At 53.4% G+C, this 22,589-nt stretch overlaps 8 protein-coding genes across 8 annotated transcripts; 3 read left to right on the top strand and 5 right to left on the bottom strand.

Moving 5' to 3' along the window:
- Nucleotides 1–17: 17 nt before the first annotated feature.
- On the bottom strand, nt 18–2,357 carry CONPUDRAFT_154620 (APC amino acid permease; the record flags this gene model as incomplete). The annotated part of the gene is made up of 12 exons (XM_007771321.1): nt 18–269; nt 339–847; nt 923–1,030; nt 1,089–1,151; nt 1,220–1,311; nt 1,378–1,479; nt 1,539–1,662; nt 1,715–1,781; nt 1,841–1,921; nt 1,980–2,034; nt 2,100–2,146; nt 2,232–2,357. 12 exons carry the CDS (start codon nt 2,355–2,357, stop codon nt 18–20), a joined length of 1,626 nt encoding a protein of 541 aa, XP_007769511.1.
- A 1,074-nt stretch (nt 2,358–3,431) lies between these two features.
- CONPUDRAFT_154619 (uncharacterized protein) lies at nt 3,432–5,789 on the bottom strand (the record flags this gene model as incomplete). The annotated part of the gene is made up of 10 exons (XM_007771320.1): nt 3,432–3,704; nt 3,774–4,273; nt 4,343–4,450; nt 4,513–4,571; nt 4,948–5,071; nt 5,145–5,211; nt 5,274–5,354; nt 5,413–5,467; nt 5,539–5,585; nt 5,664–5,789. 10 exons carry the CDS (start codon nt 5,787–5,789, stop codon nt 3,432–3,434), a joined length of 1,440 nt encoding a protein of 479 aa, XP_007769510.1.
- A 1,927-nt stretch (nt 5,790–7,716) lies between these two features.
- On the bottom strand, nt 7,717–10,018 carry CONPUDRAFT_166080 (uncharacterized protein; the record flags this gene model as incomplete). Its single annotated transcript, XM_007771319.1, has 3 exons — nt 7,717–8,399; nt 8,454–9,219; nt 9,263–10,018. 3 exons carry the CDS (start codon nt 10,016–10,018, stop codon nt 7,897–7,899), a joined length of 2,025 nt encoding a protein of 674 aa, XP_007769509.1. The 3' UTR covers nt 7,717–7,896.
- A 344-nt stretch (nt 10,019–10,362) lies between these two features.
- CONPUDRAFT_125407 (uncharacterized protein) lies at nt 10,363–11,687 on the bottom strand (the record flags this gene model as incomplete). The annotated part of the gene is made up of 2 exons (XM_007771318.1): nt 10,363–11,027; nt 11,093–11,687. 2 exons carry the CDS (start codon nt 11,685–11,687, stop codon nt 10,489–10,491), a joined length of 1,134 nt encoding a protein of 377 aa, XP_007769508.1. The 3' UTR covers nt 10,363–10,488.
- A 2,147-nt stretch (nt 11,688–13,834) lies between these two features.
- On the top strand, nt 13,835–14,734 carry CONPUDRAFT_73684 (uncharacterized protein; the record flags this gene model as incomplete). The annotated part of the gene is made up of 5 exons (XM_007770924.1): nt 13,835–13,913; nt 13,958–14,106; nt 14,151–14,225; nt 14,308–14,368; nt 14,505–14,734. The coding sequence occupies 5 exons, from the start codon at nt 13,835–13,837 to the stop codon at nt 14,732–14,734; spliced, it is 594 nt and encodes a 197-aa protein (XP_007769114.1).
- Nucleotides 14,735–15,828: 1,094 nt separating this feature from the next.
- Nucleotides 15,829–16,358, bottom strand: CONPUDRAFT_20633 (uncharacterized protein; the record flags this gene model as incomplete). The annotated part of the gene is made up of 2 exons (XM_007770761.1): nt 15,829–16,149; nt 16,209–16,358. Coding segments are annotated over 2 exons (471 nt in total), but the record flags the coding sequence as incomplete, so codon positions are not given.
- A 241-nt stretch (nt 16,359–16,599) lies between these two features.
- Nucleotides 16,600–16,846, top strand: CONPUDRAFT_154615 (uncharacterized protein; the record flags this gene model as incomplete). Its single annotated transcript, XM_007771317.1, has 2 exons — nt 16,600–16,608; nt 16,661–16,846. The coding sequence occupies 2 exons, from the start codon at nt 16,600–16,602 to the stop codon at nt 16,844–16,846; spliced, it is 195 nt and encodes a 64-aa protein (XP_007769507.1).
- A 28-nt stretch (nt 16,847–16,874) lies between these two features.
- On the top strand, nt 16,875–20,271 carry CONPUDRAFT_82756 (uncharacterized protein). The gene is made up of 11 exons (XM_007771316.1): nt 16,875–16,984; nt 17,046–17,101; nt 17,208–17,253; nt 17,483–17,582; nt 17,835–17,928; nt 17,990–18,260; nt 18,322–18,381; nt 18,606–18,700; nt 18,769–18,838; nt 18,908–19,700; nt 19,823–20,271. Exons 1-11 carry the CDS (start codon nt 16,931–16,933, stop codon nt 19,846–19,848), a joined length of 1,665 nt encoding a protein of 554 aa, XP_007769506.1. The 5' UTR covers nt 16,875–16,930; the 3' UTR covers nt 19,849–20,271.
- The last annotated feature ends 2,318 nt before the right edge of the window (nt 20,272–22,589 follow it).

The raw sequence follows: 22,589 nt of genomic DNA, 5'->3' as shown, positions 1-22,589 counted from the left end.
TAATATCTGTGAAGTTATTATTCTTTGACCTCTTTCTTCCCTCGGAGCGAGTTAGGTGTGGTATCGACATTAGCCACCGGTCCTCGGAACCAATGCACTCCTCCGTACACAGGGCAGTAGTACCACCCCACGACAAGCGCAAACGTCGCACCTAGTACGACGACCGCATAGTTCATGTTGGCCGCTGTAGTGCCAGGAGAAGCAGGGAAGAGGAAGACGATGATCATGCAGACCATGAAGGTTAGAGCAACGAGGTCGACTGGAACGCCCTACATCAACATATATGTGTCCGTAAGTAACGGAAGCGAGAAACAGTACGAAAGAAAGCCAAGACTCACCCAAGGCCCCATATGAAATGGCCCAGGCCTGAAACGCTCAGCCTCATCTAAGCCTCTCCGCGCAGCCAACACCCTGGCGGCAATAGGACCACTGAACGCTATATAAAGCGCCACGATAGCCATCCCGAACACAGCATTGATCGCCTGCTCCCCCGCGAAGCTTAGTAGGCCCAACAGCGCCGCGACCACGACGACCATCCACACCGCCATCACCGGTATGCCGTCGCCCATCGACCCCGGTATCCTGCAGCGTCTGTACCCAGTACTGTATACGTATCGGGAGAACGGCAGCGCGCCATCACGCGCGAAAGCAAACACTTGACGCGAGACAACAAGCAGGAAGCTAGCGCAGACGGAGAACTGTGCCACGATGAGTAGAGCCCAGAGGCTGAGCCCGACGCGCTGGCCCAGCGAGGCGAAGAATATCTGGGCCATTGGCTGGCCAAAAGGTGAACTGACAACTGCGGCAGTGGAAGGGCCCATGCAAAATGCGAGGGATATGTTGACGGCTTGATGTAGGAAATAATGGTTGATATTTAACAGTTGCTTGTCTTACGAGAAGCAAGTGATGCAAGAAGACGTACCCAGGCCTAGGACAAATGCCGAGATGATGGAGGATACCGCGGCCCATGGAACGACGGTTGCTGCGTTGGATGCTTCTTCGCTCATGTGCACACTTGAGTCGAATCCGGCTGCATGATAAACACATCAGCCTTCAAGAATGTTGGCGATGATAGATATCAAGTTTACCTATGGTCCACAACGGAGCGAGAAAGCTAAGGCAGAAAGCGAATCCCGACGGCCACCCGCTGACTGTAGCAATGGATTGAGCGTTAGCCGCAGTGATGAGAATGACCCGGTATTTGATTGTGATCACTTACTGTTAGTAAAACCACCGAATACATAGGAAGGAGGATTCCTCAGCTTTGCTGGGGTCACGACAGGAAGTACGATGATCACCAAAATACAGAGACTTTGACCGGTAGAATAGAATCAGCACGGTTATTAAGCTCCGAGCTTGAGAGAATGTGTCGCTTACAGCACTTCTATCAGAGTAATCACGTTTTGAAGCCTTGCGAGGACCTTTGTACCGAGCGTGCACACCATGCCGTGGAGAAGAATAGCTGCGATGAAGACGGCACTGTAATCAACAGTCAGCAAACGGTTCCAGTCAGAATAACAAGACTTTGAAAAACTTACAAAGTCTGCGACTGAGTTGCAATGAATGCTCCCTCCGTGGCCATGCTCACAGCTGCCATGACCTGTATTGCAAGCGACCACTCAGCGGCGGCCATACCGGTACAGTTCCCAATTGTGTTCGCGTCTGACAAGTCTTTGTCTGATGGCGTGAAAAGGTTTCGTGGAATCAAACTCACATCCGACCATCCACGACATGAAGTTCCGGCAGCCTGGCGGAGAGAGCGCGTGTGTCCAGTAATACAGCTGATGTATCCGTGAAACATGGTTCTTGTCACTCGTAAACTGGAGATTTAGACACTTACCCCGCCTGACGTTGGATTTGCGGAGGCAAGCTCAGCGATTCCCAAGGCTATACACAGGATGAATGGAAAGACGGCCACCCACTGCGCTGACATCAGTTACAGATAACGGCATATCATGAACGTAACGTGATAAGCTTACTCCCCATACCATCGCCGCAGGTCCTCCATAAGGGATAGAATCAAAGAGCACTGATCTATTCCGCATCATGAATACAAACGCCCTCTTGTTCTTATCCCGCACCAAGGTTTATGCACGTACGCTATGGTTGGAACGATCCCCATGGCGTTAAAGCACACTGCGAATATCTGATTCATGGAGATGTATTAGACAATGTCATAAAGGTGGAATAATCGAATTCGAGGGGAGTCCAGATGCAGTGACAGAACGTACCTCGAAGGGAGTGAACTCGCGTTTCAGCTCCTGCTTGTAGCCGATTCTTGCGAGGACTGCTTCGTCGGCCTCTTCAATCCGACATGAAAAAGAGTTGGTATCGCTTTGTGTAGATGGACTCGCCATGGGGCTCCTCAACAGTAATAATCACTGGCACTCCGCTGACTTGCTTGCGCCCCGTTTAAAAGGACGAGAACCAGACTCATGAATGTAGAGTGACAGATCCTATGCAACAGCTATCCGCCCACGTCAAAGTATGGCAGCTTCATAAGTGGTCTAGATAAGGTAAAAGACTCGCCTTCATTGAGATGGCCATCTAACATATGACACGATTGCGTCGGACTGTGGGGCCCTTTACGACAAGGCAGATAAGAGCAGGCCCGTGGCAGCAGCAATTTGAGGGAACACGGGGAAGTGCAAAGGCACTCATTCATTTGGCACGTCATTCCTGAATGTCACAATCATTCTGGGCCAGCGCTAACCGGCTATAATACTGTTTGAACCTTGATGTAAGATTCGGCTGTACGAGGATGGTCACGAACATACCTAAGTTGTCTGCGCGCCTTTGCCCTATGATCCTACGAGCTTGTCATTTGAAGAGGTTACGCCCGTACCGCTGACGTCTAGGTACCCGTCTACCGTAATCTGTGGCCCTCCGTCGGGGACCGTTATGTAAACGTCCATATTCACTTCCAGGCGCAGAGTGGAGTGGAGCGAGTATACGACTTGCGTGGCGGAGAGCGTATTCACAGCGCGTTCCTTGGGTGTCCGATTATGTTGCTCAACACGTGCATGAAAGTCCTTTAGGACTGCATACAATGGCTGACATGTTGCAAACTTGAAGGGGGCGAAGTAAAAGCCAAGGGATCGCGAAGCGATGCGCGCGCAGAGCGCCCATCAATTTTCCCACGCGCTTCGGCCCGGGAACACAACCGCTCCCCCGCAACACCGGCTGCTTGCCGGCTCCTCTCCGCAGATTAGCACTGAGTTGCTAGTGTTCTTGCATCTGCTTGATAAACATTTGTCTCACTGCTAGGGACATTCATCTCCTGCTAACAAGTTTGAAATGCGGGCATGAGACGCGGGCTGTGCGAGAAAGATCAAATTGAGGTGCCAATTGTACATCCATCTAGCATGTCAAATTTTCGAAGGTGTATAACCCCCGCTGTTTGACCTTCATCTACGCTCTTCACCTGAAAGCTAAAGCTGAAATTCGAGTCTCTGATCATCACAATCACCTTTCTCCCGAGGCACGTTGAATCCGGTCCCGACGTTCGCCTGCGGTCCTCGGAACCAATGCACACCTCCATACGTAGGACAATAATACCACCCCACAATGAGCGCGAACATCACACTTAGGACAACAACGGCATAATTCATGTCGGCCACTGCAGTGCCAGGAGAGGCAGGAAATAGAAAGACGACGATCGTAAAGACCATGAACGCCAGAGCGACTAGATTGATTGGAACGCCCTGCATCAACATATACGTGTCCGTAAGTAACGGAAGCAAGAAACAGTACAAAGGAAAGCCAAGACTCACCCAATACCCCATATGAAATGGCCCTGGCCTAAAACACGCAGCTTCATTCCATGCAGCCATCACCCTTGCAGCAATAGGTCCAATGTATGCCACATAAATCGCCACCATAGACATCGCAAATACTGCCTTAATCGCCTGTTCCCCAGCGAAGCTCAATAATCCTGTCAGCGCCGCAAGAACAACGAGCGTCCACACCGCTATTACTGGTACACCCTCTCCTATCAAACCTAGTGCTCCGCCACGTCCGTACCCGATACTGTATATAAACCGGGAAAATGGCAGCGCGCCATCACGCGCAAACGCAAACACCTGGCGTGACATGACGAGCAGGAAGCTGGCTCCTACGGAAAATTGCGCGACAATGACAATGGACCAGAGCGCAAGCCCAGCGCGTGTGCCTAGAGAGGTAGAAAAGATCTGCGCCATCGGCTGGCCTAGGGGAGAGTCGACAAGCGTGATGGTGGACGGGCCCATGCAAAATGCGAGAGAGATGTTAACGGCTGAGGACAAAATAATGGTCATATAGCAGCTGTTGGTCTCACGCAAACACGCAACTGAAAGGAACGTACCTAAGCCTAGGACAAATCCCGAGATGACGGAGATTACTGTCGCCCACGGAACAACCATCGCTGCATTAGAAGCCTCCTCGCTCATGTGCACACTTGAATCGTATCCGGCTGTGTAGGGACAGTGTAAGCCTCCAAGGAAGTTGGTGATGATGGATACTCGGCTTGCCTACGGTCCACAAAGGAGCGAGAAAACTTAGGCAAAAAGCAAATCCAGAAGGCCATCCACTGACTGCATTGCCATATTAGCCACATTGATGATATACTCGGTGCGTGATTGCGACTGCTTACTGTTTGTGAATCCACCGAATACATAGGAAGGTGGATTCCTTAGCTCTGCTGGAGTCACGATAGGAAGTACGATTATCACCACAATACAAAGACTTCAACGGGAGCACGACGAGTGTGAGCTCGGTGACCATGTTCGCACAAAATGCGTGTCACTCACAATACATGTATTAGGATCAACACAGTTTGAAGTTTTGCGAGGACCTTCGTACCAAGTGTGCACACCATGCCGTGGAAAATCACGGTTGCGACAAAGACAGCACTACATTTAGCGGTTGACACATTGTTCCAATAGAATGATAAGAGATTGCGCAGCTTACAAAGTCTGAGCCTGCGTTGCAACAAACGCCCCTTCCGTGGCCATGCTCGCGCCTGCCATGACCTGCACCGAAAACGCCCAGTCGATACCGGTCATACCTGTAGAGCTTCCAATCGTGTTTGCGTCTGTCGTGCTCAACCTTTAAGTAAATGCGCATTTCTTTCATTGGATGAATCTTGTTTCTGCAATCATACTCACATCCAGTGACCCACGACATGAAGTTCCGGCATTTGGGCGGGGAGAGCGCGTGCGTCCAGTAATATAGCTATGTATCCGTGGATTACAGCATTTCAAGTTGCTCGCTGGAGCGAGGATAAAAGTACTCACCCCACCTGACGTTGGATTAGCCGATGCGAGCTCGGCAATACTCAAAGCGATGCACAGGATGAAGGGGAACACGACTACCCACTGATAAGATAACACCCGCTGAGAACGGTGGTATAAGAATGCAGCGGGAAAGACTCACACCCCATACCATTGCTACGGGCCCTCCATTAGGAACTGAATTGAAGAGCACTGACCTATGAAATGTGGGGATGATATTAATCAGATAAGTTCCCCCTCTTTGCTTCTAGCGAAGGTTTACACGCACGCTATGGTCGGAACTATTCCCATCACGTTCAGACACACAGCAAGCATCTGATTCAAGATGCAAGGAGGAGGAGCAAATCAGCGTTAGTCGGAAGGCTCGTATGGACTCGTATCTGGACGGCGTACCTCGAGAGGACGGAACTCGCGCTTGAGCTCCTGCCTGTATCCAATCCTCGCCAGGAGAGCTTCATCCGTGACTTTGACCTGAGCTGAAGGTGTATTGGCAGTAGGCTGTATGGATGGGTTCGCCATGGTGGTTCTTCAGAGATGAATGATAACGAGCGTCCCGCTGACTTGCGTATGCGCCCCCTAAATAGGCTAAAGACACGCATAAGAGCGAGAGCGAGCGCTCATCATTATGCACGCGCTCACGAGAACGTATGGTTGCGTCATAGGCGTCTAGATAGCCAGAACCTTACCTCGCAGAACCTCCGTCAAACGTGAGCCACGATTGGGCCAGTCCAATGAGTATTTTTGATACGTTAGAGCAGAAATTGCATCGGGTGGGAACAAGGTCGCCCATTCATCTGGAGCTCCTCAAAATACCGATCTTTCTGCATCGGTGTACCCTCTTATCATGGTCATTGAACCTTGAAGTAAGATTCAGCCTGAAGAGATAGGTAAGTCAGTGCATCGCAGTCGAGAGGGCCGCAGCTGAGGTTTCCGCAAGTTCCGCCAGCCGCATAGGTTCTCCAGAACGGCAGGAATAGGGTTATTGCGTTTCCCTCGTCATTGATCTGATAGACTTTGCATGTGATATTGAGAGTTTCAAGCGATGGGCACAGAGAAGCCAAATTCTGAGCACATTGAAAGAGTAGCGGCCGATAACATCCATCCAGCTCCAAGTGAAGAAGGGAAGGTTCAATGATGAACGTCGTGATGAAGCGGTAGTAGCAGTCGTGTTGAAGCGATATGCACGCTGTACGTAGCTTTGGAAACAGGAACGGAAACGGGTGGATCCACTCGCACATAGCATCAGCGGTATCTGGCGGGAGAACGGCCGACTCGGACCCAAATGGCTGTTCGTTGAGGCATCTAACTCTCGATGTGTACGAAAGTACCCTGTCCCAGTCCGTACGAGTTGGCTGCAACCTAGTCAAACCGTGACTTGCTGAGGCCAAAGTGTCCAGGAAGGGGTAACAATACCAGCGTAGGTTTATCAGGCGGACGCTCCTCTAGGCTCAGCACGTGGGAAGGAAAACTCCCGAGTAGGTCGACGATGTTCTCGATGTCGGCGTAAAGTGCATCCAGTGCGGGCTCCTTCAGGTTCTGGCTAACTTGGGCAAGCCGCGCAAGAGACTTCTTGTCATCCAGATCTTGACATATAAGAGCAACAACTTCTATGAGATGAAGGCAGTGATGCATTGTGTACGAGGGTTGAAACGTTGATGTGGCAGAGGGGAGCAAAGCAAAAGTCAAAGATTGAAACGCTCCCGACGCGCCAACATGATATTTCCCACGCATTCTGTCCACGACTCCACGACCACCGCGACATCAACATATGACTCCTGTACAATGGATTGTAGACATGTGAACCACGCGATCAGAGTAATAGGCTGGTTCGAGGTAGCGCAAAAAAAACAATTGCACAAACGATCGTGCGTCATCTCATCGAGGACCTCAACCACGAAGTTCCTGAGAGGGAGTCTGGGATGGCAGGACATCGACGATTAGCAGGCGCGCAGAGCGCCAGCCAGTTTTCCCACCTTCTTCGGTCCGGGAACACGACCGCTCCCGCGCGCCGGCCGCACTAAAGCCAACTCCTGTCCGCAAAGTTGCACTAAACTTGCACTAAACTATTGACGTTGACGTACATGCTTCTCCACTGATACAGTTACTTGTTCCCTACAAAAGTTGTCTAAACGCGGCCATGGGTTGTGGACTATATGAGAAAGAAATTATGGTAAAGTGCTAGACGTGGTGGTACCTTGATCCAAAACATTTATGAGAGATGAGAGATGAGCGAGGGGCTCGCATCCAGCGTATCGAGCACCTACATGGGTCTAGCATGTCAAAGGCGAATAACCCCTTCCGTTTGACCTTCATCTATACCCTTAATCTGGATGCTGAAGCGCTGAAGTTTGACTCCGAGAGATATTCGCGCACGGGACTCAACGCACAAGGCGAGAGCGTACTGACGGAGCAAGTAACGGAAATCAAGGAGAAAAAAGCAGTCGAAGTGCAGACAATATGGATCTTCCTCTTAGACTGGTTCGAGACAACACAGAAAGAAGGCAAGAATCGCACAAACAATCGTACATCATTTCGTCAAAGAGACGTCACGGTCATTCACAAAACGCTCAAGAGAAGAGGAGAAGACAGAGGGTTGACGGCTTGATCTGATCTGCAAAGCTCAGCTTCAACGCCGACCATTCATCTTCACAGCGTTAGTGACGTTCTCGAGCGCGACCTTGGGCTTGACGAGAATGGTCGTCTCGAACTCGTCCTCCTGCGTCTTTACGGACTGGATCAAGCCGAGCTCCGTTGTGCATAGCACAACCTGGCCCTTCTGCGCGCCACCATCTTCCGTATGCATACCGCGCATATCATCCCCGTTGAAAACCTTGCCAAAATCGATATACGCCGGCCACAGGTCGGCCGATGTTACCTCTGCGCCCATCGCGCGGTTCAGGCGCGTGGCCATGTCAACGAGCGCGGAGATGCGTGCACCGAACGCGGACGCGATGCGTTTGGATGTCTCGTCGTACGTGCACACGCAGCCGGCGGCGACGAGCACGAGGACGAGCGCCTCAGTGAGGTTGGTAATGAGGAGGGCGGTTTGATGTGCGTCTTCGCGGAAGGCGACCTTTTGTGCGTGCGTACGGGTGAGCGCGCGCCAGCGGCCCGCGACCATTTGGCATTCTGCGGCGCGAATGTGTCAAGACAAGGTGGCGAAAGCAAATGGATGCGACGTACCTGTCTCGCGTATGTTCTGGTACACCTCCATTAACGGCTGCTCCGCCTGCAACACGTCATAATCCCAAGTACTGATCATCCACCGCGAAAACTCCACAATCGAGCTTTGCAGCGCGATCTGGATAAGCGTCGAGTTTTCGTCATGCCTCACTCGTCGGAGCAAGTCGAGAAGCGAGGCGCCCATAATGTCCTGTAGCTTCATGCGCGCGTCCTCCATCTCGGCGACGCCGCCTTTGCGCGCCTGCACTTTGGCGAAAGAAAAATCGAACGAGTCAGCCACCGCGAAAGCCGTATTCGTGGCTTCTGTGTTGAACGCAGCGAGCAAGGAAACGACGTCTGCACTCGAGAGGGAGTCTTGCCTGGTACTCAGCGCGGTCAGCCCCTGAACGAGCTTGAGCTCGTGCGTGCGGGTTTTGAGAAGAGTCTGCGTCTCTTCATGGCGCGTCTTCAGTGTCTGGAGCTCGTTTCCGAGTGTCTGTGCATCCATGCGCTTCAAATCGAACTGTTGTGTGAGGGAAGCGTTGACGGATCGGAGTTGCTGAACGTCAGACTTGAGCATGTCGTTGGTGCTTCGCTGCTCGCGTATCTCATCCTGCAGACGCATGCGGTCCTGCTTGTCCTGGTCTGCTACAGAGCGGAGCTGATTGTTCGCTTCCTCCACCGCCTCGATCTTCTTCCTGAACACTGCTCCAGCCTCCTCGGCTCTCCCCAGTCTCGTTTCATAATCGGTGGCATCTTCACGTGCTTGTGCATTCGTTTCTTCCAGCTGTTTTGAGAGGGAAATCGTTGAGACTTCGAACGTGATGCACTTCATCCTGCAGACGTGCTCGATCCTGGCGATCGCACTTCATCGCGAGGTTCAGCCTCTCGGTTTCTTCCTCCAGAGCCCATATGCGTTTCGCGCCCTTGTTTACTCGCTCACTAAGCTCTGAGACTTGACCATCAAAGCATTTCTTGAACTTCCCTTGCAAGGTCTCCTGGACGTTGCTCTGCAGTTCTTTCAAATCCGCGGAGGAAAGCGGGACAGTAGGATGGATACCTGAGGATGAACTTCCGTGGGAAGAGAATTCCGTGATTTCGTCAGAGGTGTCAAGGAAGAGGTCGCGAATGCACCCAGCGACGATGTGTTTGATACCCTCGAGCGAATCTGAGCTCGAGGCGGGTTCGTTGCCACGCGTTTCGAAAGTACTTAGAGAAGTTGGAGGAGGAGTGCTGCATTCATCGCGAGAGTAGAGAGGCTGACAAACGAATGCATCAGAACCCTGAGGGCGTACGACTGCCACCTTGAGGACGGCGATCTCGTCAGTAGCAACCTCAAGAGCACGTTCGACCGCCTGACGGTCAGCCAACAGTATCTTGTTATCCAATCGAAGCTTCTCCATGGCTTGCGCGTCCTCCTCCATCAGCACCAGGTATCGCTCTATCCTCTGCTGCAGCACCAGACGCGCACTCTCCGCCTCAGCTGTCTCATAATGCATCGCATCCAACTGTGTACTGAGGTCATGCTCGGAAAGTCTTGTTGTTGCTGGAGTCGATGGGTCTACCCTCAGATGGAACGAAGTCATGAAGGAGTACAGATCTACCGGAGGTCAAGAGGGACAGGTAGGTGGTAGGAGACTGGCAGCAGTCGAGAAACGCGTTGAGGACGCGTGCGTGCACCATATTCCCACGATGGCAGGGACGGTCACGCTTTTTGAGCTGAAGTAATGAAAGCTTCAAGCTTCGATCTCTGGCTTGCTGCGAGCCGTTAGACGGTAGGGTAGCAAGATATAACAGTACCCATTTTGATACAGTGATGGTACTATAAACTCAGCACATTAGCACAGCATGGGTCAGGGAGTGCTGAGGGAGCGGGCAAGAATTTGAAAACCAGAAATACATGTGACGAAGGAAAAAAAACCGAAGTGTCATGAAGTCGTGTTTGACCTGTCCAAGAGCGCAAAAATAGCACACGCGAGGTTAGAAAGGGGGGAAGAAGAAGTAAAGAAAGAATGACCGCCATAAAGCGACATGCATCCTAGAGGCAAACAAACGTCTAAGCCTCATCGTCCTCAAACTCCACGACCTCCATCCCATCGACGACGCTCTCCAGCGCAACCTTGGCCTTGACAAGATGCGTCGTCGAGAACTCGGGCCGGCCCTCCACTTGCGCCTTCTCGGACCGGATCAAGCCGAGCTCCGTCGTACACAGCACGACATGCCCCTCCGACTCCTGCGCGTTTGCATCGTCCCCGTCCTCCGCATACATGTCGCGCATATCGTCCCCATTGAACGGCGTGCCGAACTCGATATACGCTGGCCACAGGTCGGCCGATGTGACCTCCTCGCCCATCGCGCGGTTCAGGCGCGTGGCCATGTCAACGAGCGCGGAGATGCGTGCACCGAACGCGGACGCGATGCGTTTGGACGTCTCGTCGTACGTGCACACGCAGCCGGCGGCGACGAGCACAAGCACGAGCGCCTCGGAAAGGTTGGTGACGAGGAGGGTGGAGTGTTGGGCGTCCTCGCGGAATGCGATTTTTTGCGCGTGTGCGCGGGTGAGGGCGCGCCAGCGGCCGGCGACTGCTTGGTTCTCTGCATACAAAGCCTCCGCATCAGCAATCGGCAGTGCCAGAGGAGGGAGAGGAGAGAGCACACACCTGTCTCGCGAATGTTCTGGTAAACCTCCATGAGAGGTTGCTCCGCCTGCAACACATCGTAGTCCCAAGTCGAAACCATCCACCGCGAAAACTCCACAATCGAGCTTTGCAGCGCGATCTGGATGAGCGTTGGGTGGTCCTCGTGCTTCACCCGCCCGAGCAGGTCCAACAATGCGGCGCCCATAACGTCCTGCAGCTTCGTGCGTGCGTCCAGCATCTCCGCGACGCCACCTTCACGCGCTTGCGCTCTGTCGAATGAGAACTCGAACGAATCCGCGATGAACGCGGCCGTCTGGAGAATCCCGGCGTTGAGTGCGCCGAGGAGCGAAATGACGTCTGCGCACGAGAGCGAGTCAGCCTTGGCGAGGAGTGCCTTGGAGACGTCGAGCTCGCGTGTGCGGCTCTCGAGCAGGCTCTGTGTCTCCTCATGACGTTTCTTGAGTGTCAGGAGTTCGTTGGCGAGTTGTTGCGCCTCCGCGTTCTTGATGGCGAGCTGATGCGTGAGGGTGGAGTTTGAGGATTGGAGCTTCTGCACTCCGGACTTGAGCGAGTCGTTGGGGCTCTCCTGCTTGCTCAGCTCGTTCTGCAGGCGCATCCTGTCCTGCTTATCCTGCTCTGCTGAGGTCGCGAGCCGCTTGGCATCCTTCTCGAGTTCCTCGATACGTCGCCGAAGTGCTGCCTCCACCCCATCGGCCTTCTTCAGTCCCGCCTCGAGGTTGGCGATGCTCTCGTCGCTCTTCCGCCTCTGTTCATCCTCCAAGCATCTCGCCGAGATACTGCCCAAACCGACCTTTTGAAGGGACGATTTGAGCGAACCCGCCCGTGGACCGCTGTTGAGGGGTACCCGCTGGCAAAACTCGTCCTGTAGGCGCACTGTGTCCTCGATATCTTGACCTGAAACAGAGTGGAGCCGCTTGTTCTCCTCCAGTACCTCGACCTTCTTCTTCAGCATTGCCCCCGCTTTTTCCGCACTCTTGAGTTTCGTCCCAAAGCTGGTGACAGCTTCCCGTACTTTCGCATCCATTTCTGTTAGCTGTTGAGAAAGGGCGTTGTTGGAATTTCGAAGCTCAAGGATGGAAGGCTGAGAGTCTTGTGTCTGGGTGGCGATACGTCCGAGCTCGTCCTGCAAATGTGCACGTTCCCGGCGTTCGCGCTCCAGCGCAAGGTGAAGCTTCTCCCTGTCTTCTTCCAAGACTCGTATCTGCTCTTCGACCCTATCCACACGCTCATCGAAGTCTTTTCTGAGCCTTCCTAGTAAGGATTCTTCGATGTCGCCTCGTAGCACCTTCAATTCTTCGGAGCGTGGTGAAACGGGGGGAGTGATACTATACGTTTGGCTGGGGTTTAGGGCACAGTGCGTGGTCTCTTCTTCGGAGGCATCGAGAAAGAGATCGCGGATGCACTCCACGAAGACCTGTTTGATATCTTCACACGATCCTGAGGAAGGCTCGTCAGCAAGTGGAAGGTGAACCGGAGGGAGGACGCTACAACCTTCGTCGCGAGGATCCGAGGGGTTGTAAATGGACGAAGCAGTAGAGCGTACACCTGCGGCCTTGAGAGCATGCTCGACAGCCAAGCGGTCGGCCAATAGTAGCTTGTTATCCAGCCTGAGCTGTTCCACAGTCTGCGCGTCCTCCTTCATCAACGCCAGATAACGCTCTATCCTCTGCTGCTGCACCAGACGCGCGCTCTCCGCCTCAGCTCGCTCGCGACCCATCGCCTCTATCTGTGTTCTCAGCTCTTGCTCGCAAAGGCCTATTGTTGTTGGGACTGGCAGTGGGTCTGTCTGCGGATTTAACAAAGTCATAGAGGAGTGACCGTGGACAGGACGTCAGGATGGGCAGGAGAGACGAGAGGGGTAGCAAAAAAAGAATTGTCACAAAGGAGACGCTGTCGGGTCCAGGGCAGCACGGTCGGCTGACGCCTTCCGCGGGTCCATTCCAATGCCATTGGTCACTTTAGGAGAATGTGTTGCTACCTTCGGCTGCGCCCAAGGACACCGAGTGGTGGTTCAGGAGACGAAGGGAATATCGGGGAGCGGACGCGAACAGCTCGCGTGATCGATCCAAGCATCGCATCGGAGTCAAGACGCGTCGAGAACGCGCCCCGCTTTCCCACGGTCATCCTCCGCGTTTCTCTATCACTAGAGATAATTCATGATTTACCCTCACCCTCAAGTTAATGTGGGCATTACTGTGAGGAGACTTAGATGGTGTGATACAAATTAACCTGGCGCTGCAAAGAAATTCTTGATAGTAGTGACACTACTATTTGAAAAGTACTTTAAATAATACGGTGAATACGGCCCAGGTTTGAACAATTAATTCCTCATTCTTCAGAAACTATATCAAAGACAGGGCCGAGTATCTGGCAACTTGCTTGTCTGTCTTTAATCGACGTCAAAATAGTAGGGAACTAATTTTTGAATCCCAGGGAGCCATTTTCACCTTATTATTGAAGATATCTACCAAATAATGATGGCCCTATTATTAAGAAACATCTGCGGTGTTACGAAAAGCTCATTTGTAACCTGTGAAAAAGAGGAATAATATGTTGCTGTCATGTACTGTACATCCGCGGGATTGTTCTATCGCCACTGCATGTATGGCAGAATCGCCTGAGATCGGCCGCTTGCGACATATCTTTGCTGCAGAGTTCTATAAATGCACTGACAGGCGCATGTTTTGATCGCCATTCAACTACCTTCAACTCGCCCGTCATCTCTCCATAACTAAAAAAAACATGACAGACCTACTCTGGGCCATCCACCCAGATGACATTGGCAGGCTCAGGCATGAGTACACCACTGGCAAGTTTCACAGTTCGCCCACTGGCATGCACCACAACTAGCCTGCGACTATACAGCGATGGTGCAAGATCCCCATCCCTCGTGGAAGGAGTGCCGGAACACAGCATGGCTTACCGCTGAGAGGGTGATATGGTTCCCCAATTTCTACTTCCCAAACAAGGAGGGCTACATTGATTCGGATGCCTCTCCCATGCTCGCGCCAGACGTATACTTGTGAAAGCCGCGTCCGCGTATGCCGGCCTAATGTAGCTCGACGTCCTCCGCGACGAAAGTATCGCATACGACGAACGGATGAAGAAACTAGGCTTCCAAGGCGAGATTAAAGTGCGCAAGAGTGTGCCCCACCAGATCTCGGCATGAATAGTGCGTTGGACTGTGTGAGAGAGGTTTCGGAAGATCTGACTAGGGTAACTGGGGAAGCCTTCAAGAAGTGTTAGACATGGAAAAATGCCAAGCAAAGCAGAGATGTACGCTTTGAGATGATATGGGCTGATCGATGGATCTGTATACCATACCTAACACTTGTACACGATGAGTAAAGCTAAAAATATCCTTTAAATGACGCTACGAAAAACACACAACCTACTTAGCAATATGTCGCAGGTCCTATTTTGATGTACCGAGAGAAAGTGTGTCCTAGATATGTTGAATTGCATCGTTTTGTTCTGGTCATGGATAACATGAACACGCGGGTAAGAGCAGTGCCAGGCAACACTTGGCGTTTACCGACGTTCCTGCTCTCATCCACGCATCTACTGGCGTCCCAAGATCAAACGATCCTTGTTCGATGGGATATGACGAACAACATTGAACCAGACCTCGTTAAGCATTAAGGCGGGGTGAATATGTCTAGAAAATGAAGATATAGATAGACAGTAACACAAGGGCACCACGACCATGCATCGCCGTGACGAAGCACAGCAGAACTTAAGCCAAGCCGGAGCGAACAAGCGCGCACAGCATACTTGTCTGCGGGCCGTGCGGTCGTCCACGCCGCGTCGGTGGCTAATCTCACGTATTGATCCGGTGCGTTGTTTCGTCATAGCCCAATCACGGATCGACGGCGAGCGGGAGGGCAACTAGTACAGTACGAGCGGGACAGCCCCGACGCCGGTACCGCCTGAGTCGCCGTTGCGACGACCTTGTCCAAGCTTAGTGCGCAGGGATGGGTATAAAGAGTGATTGATTGGAATGGTATCGCGTTACGCCGAGTGCGTGTAGTATGGGAGGAGGCTGCGGACCTTTGTTCCAAGATAAAACAGGGTTGTTTCGTACGATAGTTCGGGTGTGGTGGCTCAGGTGAGTTGTGGATGTACGTGGGCGTATGATAGGAACGTGCTTGAATAGGGACGTAGTGCACGGGGCCAAGGATGGTGCAAGATCCGGCAAGCCTGTCTCGGTACCAGGGTATCGGGATATCTGGGACGAGAAATAGACACGCACGATGAGCTCAGATAAGACAGTTGTGCTGTAGAGGGGTCCGGGCGTCTGTTGCAGCGAGAATCGGTGTTGACGGCGACCTGAGCTTAAGAGTATACTTATAGTGTCGTGCCACAGATAGCCCTTACGAGGATTTGGACAGAGAGATGATGACCGCGATGCAGTTTAGTGTCGGAAACTTACATGCTTAGTACTTTGGACTTCTTCACCCCTCGCCTAAAAACAACCACCATCAGAACGATCTACTACGTCTAAGGCGAGATATTTTGATCAAGTGTGCAATCCTCGTCAATAACATGACATTGCTTTTAGTTGAATCGGAAGAAAATCCAATCACGGGGGGTGCGCAGGAGCTCACGCTCACTATGGCCTAGGTATTCAGCTGCCCAGCTGCGGAGCCATCTATGCTCATCTTGGCCGTTTTCTCCTGCACCTCCCTGAGCCCGGTACCGTCATTCCCACCCGCTTTCTCTTTCCCAGTCGCGTCCGATTCTGGCACATCCTCCGCGCCGGCTTCCTCGCCAACACCGTGCTCGTCCAGCGACATGACTTCGACAAACCACTGCGCGCCCTCGTCCCACCCAGCAAGCTCGGCCTCGCCGAGTGGCGTGCGGCCCGCGGCGTTCTTGGCGTCGATGAGGATCGCGCCGGGCCCGCGCGGACACTCGACGAGGGCGCGGGCGGCGGGGAGCTGGCGGTTGAGTGCGGCCCAATGGAGGGGTGTGCTCTGTGCGGCGTTGGGTGCGGAGAGGAGGGTGGCGGGGTCATCGAGGAGGGGGAGGAGGTATGTGAGGATGTCTGTCGAAGGCTGGGGCGATCAGTTGGCTGGGTTGGAGAGGAGGGAGGAGGGAGACTGAGCTCACCGACGTGGCCGTTGGCAGCGCACATGTGGATGACGGAGTTGCCTAACGCATCGCGGGCGGTGGAGAGAGGTGCGGGACCGTGTGCGTCTATGAAGGCGCGGACATCATCGAGGTCGCCGTAACGGCATGAGAGGAGGAGGTCGTCGAGGTCGTCTTCTGTGGGCAGTGGCTTTGTGTCTGATGCCATGTTTTCGGAGGATGCAGAGATGCGATCGGAGATGAGTTTGTGTGTTTGTTTTCGTTTGTGGGCACAGGATCGGGAGTGAGAGGAGGTCGAGATAAGATTTGTGTTCGGGATGGGAGTAATTACCGAAGAGCGACTTCCGTTTAGAGGCGGTGCGATCTCCGGCGCTTGATGGGAGCGACGCGTGGGACTGGACGGCTACGAGACCCATATGCTCCTGGTACGCTTACATGGCCACCCCACCAAGGCACAAGACTCAAGAATTGATGCAGTTCAACCTATCACGGCCATTCTCCGCTAGTCCCCTGATGCCCACAGAAATAACCTCCGCCTCCACAGGCCCATACGCTACCAACCATTCTTTACTCCTCACCCCCACCCTCCTTCTCTTCTCTTTCCTTCTTTTCATCCCTCCCATCCCTACCCCGCCCTCCACCGAGGGTCTCTCGCAGCCCTGAATCCCTTCGTTTGTTCTTGAAGCCTTCAGGCTTTCCTTTTTGTAACCTTTGCTTCTTGTACATTGCCTCTTCTCCTCTCCCCGTATGGCACACACTTCGCCCGCAGTCAACCTTGTCTGGTCCATATTGACCACCCTCGTGTGTCCCATCCCATTCTCTTGTCGTCGCATTCATCCAACCCTACCCTACCCTCGACTAGCTCGCGAGCTTTCTCGTCTTCCATCTCTGGTCCTTTGACCGCTTCAAATGCCTCAAGTGCGTGCCTCTATTTCCTCAGCCTATATATACGATCACCCCTCCTTACTCCTTCAACCCCTTCACATGCCTTTTCACCTAAACACGACGCTGACGACGTGCTCAGATGGAATAACGGGCCCTACAGCGGCGCCTTCAAGCGCATCATGACCGTACGCACATTCTCCTTCCGGTCCCGACTGCACAGCCTCACTTACCGTTGACAATTGATCGGAATAATGTTCTCGCTGACATCACCTCTACCGTTGCTGCGCCTTCTTCCCCCTGGCAATGCCTATCGCGACATCGACAACGACGATCCTCCTCGGCGCCACCGTCCTCACTCGCCTCGGTCTGTCGAACGGCGCTTGATATGCCTATATTCGTGATTCGGAAGCACAGTACTCGTACATAGCGACACTGCCGCTTCTAATGGTGTATGCACTCGGGTTCACCATCATCAAGTACAAGTACGGCTATACGTATCTCCCGGGCTATGGCGGTGCGCATCAGCTTCATTTACGCCGTTCCTTTCACCCCTTCTTCGGTGCTCCATGCGTGCCTCGGCTCCGGGATCGCGTGTGGCTGTCGTCGTCGCCATGTTGCTGAAACCGGCGCATCAATCGCCTCATTATCGACCATCTCTCCCCTTTCCCCTTGCCATTCGGGCCACGCGTGCCTATTCTATGAACCTTTTTTTTTTCCTTTGCTGTGGTCGCATTCAAGGTAGATTCTAACCATGCGACTCTGTCAGTTATCCCAACACCGTTTGAACTCTGGAGCGACTCCTCCAAGAACGCCATCATCCCGCTCTACCTCTGCTTCTCGATCGGATGGGGCCTCGAGATGTACGTCCCCCCAATCCATCCTACCACCCGCCCCTCCTAACCCCCAACCCACCGCCCACAGGGTCACCCACCTCGAAGAGCTCTGCTTCTGGCTGTTCCTGCTCAACGCAGGCTCCGTCGGCCAAGACTGGTTCCGCTCGCTCTACTTCCGCACGTGGGCGGTCGGCTCCGTCGTCGCGGTGCTCTACATGCCGCTCGTGACGATCTTCACGCGCGGGGACTATCTCAAGTGCGAGGCGTACACGTTCCTCGCGGGGAGTATCGGCTCGTTTGCACTCACGGTGTGGTTTTTGCCGATTTTGTGGGCGTTTCCCGCGTTTTTGGATAGTTTGGTGAGTGCATGGTTTATGGTACTTTTCGTGAAGGTGGGGGTGCTGATTGAGCGATGGGTAGAGGCGCGAGAGTGTGGACACGAATACGGTGGTTAGGTTGACAAAGTTTCATGAGTTGAACGTACGTGTTTGTCGCTCTTGCCCTTAATAACAGCTAACTCAATTACCACACATCTCTACGTCCTGTCCGCTTGGTGCGTTTGCAAAAATGTACTGCCAACTCAACGACCTTCTTGATGGACGACCGTGGTGTTTTGATACTGCCTCCCCCACACCTCCCACGGGTCTTTTGATGGATCGCACGACACCCCACACGACTTTCAACGTTATCGACTGCACTACCAGTGCATCCGCGTTTTCTTCCGGTTTCTGTTTACAGTCCCGTTCATCATCCTCGGGATTGACGGTGTTCGACCGCATCAGCACATCAACGATAACATGTACGGCGCCTATCTCTCATCCCGGTTTTCTCAATGCCAGGCGCTAATCACGTTTGTGTACTGTACAGGTTCGCGACTGATTTTTTGGCTATGATCGCCGGTGTAGGATGTTCCGTGTCGTCTGCCTTGACCCTTGTCGTGAGTATCAACAAAAATCACTATCGTTCTACCGTACTTAACAACATCTCGCGTCTAACCCCTGACCAGATCTTCTTCCCCCGCTCGATCGAAAGCGAAATCGCAAACAAAGACCGCCGCCGCGGCACATCGACACAGGACATGATCCAGACGCAGCAAACCGCGACCCGGCAGGGTGGCGGTGGCGGGGGGCCCGGGCGCTCGTTTGCGCTGCACTCCCTCGGCGCGGGCGACGCGCTTTCTCCGGACGCGGACGGCGAGGAGGAGGACGACAGGGACGATCTCTCCGAGCCGTACGAGCGGGCGCCGTCTGCTGCGTTCCGAAACAACCCCACGCCGCCTGCACTCGTGCGCTCGCCGTTCAGTAACCCGGCCGTCAGTGCTGGCACTGGTACCGTAGCGGGTGCGGGTGCAACGCGCCAGGGCTCGGGTGGAGCGTTCCCCGCCGCGCGCCGCGACTCGGGGCTGCCGCCGTATTCCGACTCTGCGCTGCACGCGTCGTCGCCTGCTGGTGTCGCGCATCCGCAGCAGCAACAGCAACCACAGCAGCAGCCATCGTCGATCACGTGGAACAACGGTAAACAGGGCCTGGAATACGTCGACGAGGAGGAGGACGCGGAGTCGACGTCCAAGCGCCCGCTACCGAATGTCCCGGCCGCGGTGGCGAAGGAGGAGGAGGCGAGTGCGGGCGGCGCGCGGCTGGTGCCGAATAGGCGGACAACGAGGGGGGACGTTGAGATGGGCAGGGTGCTGTTGACGCGGGAGAATCTGGCGTGGCATAATGCGGCTCAGAGGAATTCGATGTCGGGAGGGAGGGGCGGAGGGGTGAATAGGCTTGTGCATGGGTTTAGGTCGCCGATTGGTGAGTTTTGTATTGCTTGTGTTTTGGTTTTTGGTTCGGTTTTTTCTTCCTTTCTACGAGATGTTTCCTCCTCTTTCTTTCTGCTATGTTTTCAAAGAACGGGTGACTAATTTTTGTCTTAGATTTGATGGACACGCGTTACCCGTGATCGATTTTCTCATTTTTCGCTGGTGGATGCTGGGTCTTCGCGAGGTGGAGGTGTGTTTAATGGGTGAAAAGGGCATGAGAGTTTTCTGGATTCTCGGGCGAGTATGGACAATCGACCGTGTCCGGCGACATGGATGTACGTCCGACTTATGGGTGCCACCACGTCCAGGTACGGTTCTATGTCGTTCAAGCTGGCTACCTGCGTGCTGTTGTTCCTTCGTCGCGCATGGGACGTTCTTCTCCCCGAGCATCTGGTACGCACCGTAAGAGGTGTTAATGCTTTTATACAAGTCTGCCCCCGTTTACTGTTGCCACGAACTGGTGCTTCGCCATGGCTTTTTATCTTCGTTGCTTACTTACTGGTTGGTCTGCCTCCTCTTTACACATTTACTACGATATTTATTTACCAAGGGAGGGTCGTCTGTTTCGTCGCTCGCCTCGTGTGAAGCGTTGTCCGTCAGCTCTGATATGGTTCGAGTGTCTCCGTCAGTTTGCACAAATGCATGCTGTGCAGTTTATCGGCGAGTGATGGGGGGCTCAGCCTGGCATGCCATTATCTAGCCAGTGAGGTGGAGACAGTGCTCGAGCGTTGATGTTTTCTCTGATGGTGTCTTGCTGAATCGCAGTGACTTCAGAGACTGCCAAATTGGTTGCAGCAGCTAACGGAGAATTCTTGTTGGGCTGGTTTCAAGTTCCACATGACGAGTCTCGCTATGATCTCATATTAATATCTACGTCTTTACCCAACGGTAGCCTTGATCGAGTCAGTTTAGAGTCAACTGTACATCTCATTCGCTAATATCCGGGGTTGTGTGCATCAACATGTAGTATCCGCGCGTTCGACGTTGCCGTACCTCGCGGTTGCCCTGCTCTCGCACGGGGCAAGGCGCAGTAAGCTTGTTTCCCGAGAGTAGCCCCGTGCCGGTGCACCACTATATCGCGTCGGAGTTCGAAATCCAAAGCTCGTGCGCCAGAAAACTCCGTGTAATTATAAGTCGCTTGGTCAAACTGCCAGCTTAGCATTGTTCATTGTGTAAGGGCGAAACCTGAAGGGATAAAGCGCGGCCTTCAAATTCGATCGTTCAGGGTCTGACGGATCTGTAGACCAATAGTGGGAACTTTGTCCCTGCGCACGCGGCGGTATTGGAACGCCCGGACCACCGTGACAGCAAAGCCACAGCTTGGGCCACGCCAGGACCACGCCTTTTTAAGCTGTCAGTGTCCTATCATTCCTTGCACCCTCTCTCCTCCTCTCCTTGAGCTCTCCCGCACACATTCTGTCACAGTACTCTCCTCGATTTCGCTCATGACAGACTCTGCCCCCGACTTCGGCGATGAATGGGAAACAATTGGCCAGTTCCCAGTCTCCTCCACTAGTTCCGTGCCGCTGAGCGCCCGAAGTGAAGATGTGATAAGTCTTCAGAGTGGGATCAGCGAAGCTCTGTCTTTGGAAGTCAGAGAACTGGAGGAGCTCCGCGAGCGCAATGCCACGCTGGAGAAGGCAAATGTGGACCTGGCTCGGGAGAATGCGGACGTTGTCTCGCAGAAGGATGCGCTTCAAGACGAGGTGAAGCGGCTACACGAGATGCTTGGCAAGAAGTCCCTGGAGCTCGACGCGTACTGCGAGCGCTACAACGCGTTGGAGGACCAGCACCTGAGGTTGACCCAGTCCAAAGACGTACTGGACCGAGAGGCCGGAGGCCTCCGTATCCAAGTCGCCTGTTTCGAGGAGGTAAGCCTTAGCGTAGTGTTATGGCGATGTAGCGCTCACACAGTCCTTAGGATACCATCAAAGTTGCGAAGGACAAGGAAGCGCTTGTCGCTGAGAAGAGGACACTCGAGGAGCAGCTTGCCCAGGAGAGGAACGCTGCAAAGCTTCGCTACGAAGGCTTGCGCAACGAGACAGTCGATCTGAATACCAGATTCCAGCTTGGGGCAAGTCAAGAGAACGCGCGCAAGCTTACTGAGCAGATCAACAAACTCACCGAACAGGTCAAGAGCACGAACGTGGCGCTCGAACAGGCCCACAAACGCTACACTGCTCTTCAGTCGCAGAACATCAAGCTCGCGCAGGAGAAAGAGGCACTTATATACGAGAAACGAGGTCAATTAGGTGGCGCCAATGTCGCGAAAGATCTTGCTATGGTGAAACAAGCATTAGAAGATTCTCAAGAACGTTGCAAAGCCTTACAAAGGTCTAACAGCACTTTGACGGACGAGAACACCAAGATCGCTTCCGAGAGAGATGTAGCTCAGAAGAAGGTCGTTGAGCTTGAAAACGATATCAAGAAGAGGGACGAGTATATGAACGTAATCCGGGTCCGAAGCACCGCTATTCAGAAGTCCGAGGCCGAGAGGAAACGGCTTAGTGGGCATGTGAAGCTTCTGACCGACGAGCTGAAGTCCGTTAGGTCAGAGGGTCAAGCAGTTCGGAGGACATGTGTTGACTTGGAGAATAAGGTCGCGGCATTGGCGAAGGAAAATAAGGAACTCAAGGTTAAGGCACTCGCATTGGAGGGCGAAAAGGGCAAGCTGGAGGAGAGGGTAGATCGGTGGAAGGCCAACTACGATTCAATGCACCAGAAGGCGAGGTAATCTAGGATTAGCTTACACGCAGACTGTCCCTGGAACGGTTGGATATGATGACTGTCCTATTGGTATCCACTGGCAGCCTGTCAGTACCTACTAAGTAATATTAATTGCGTATTTACCTAGTTCGACCACGTGTACGCTATACTGGCG

The sequence above is a fragment of the Coniophora puteana genome (genome assembly GCF_000271625.1).
Source record: "Coniophora puteana RWD-64-598 SS2 unplaced genomic scaffold CONPUscaffold_7, whole genome shotgun sequence".
Taxonomy (NCBI): domain Eukaryota; kingdom Fungi; phylum Basidiomycota; class Agaricomycetes; order Boletales; family Coniophoraceae; genus Coniophora; species Coniophora puteana.
Note: the sequence above shows the minus strand (reverse complement) of the source record. Positions and strands in the feature narration are given on the sequence as shown.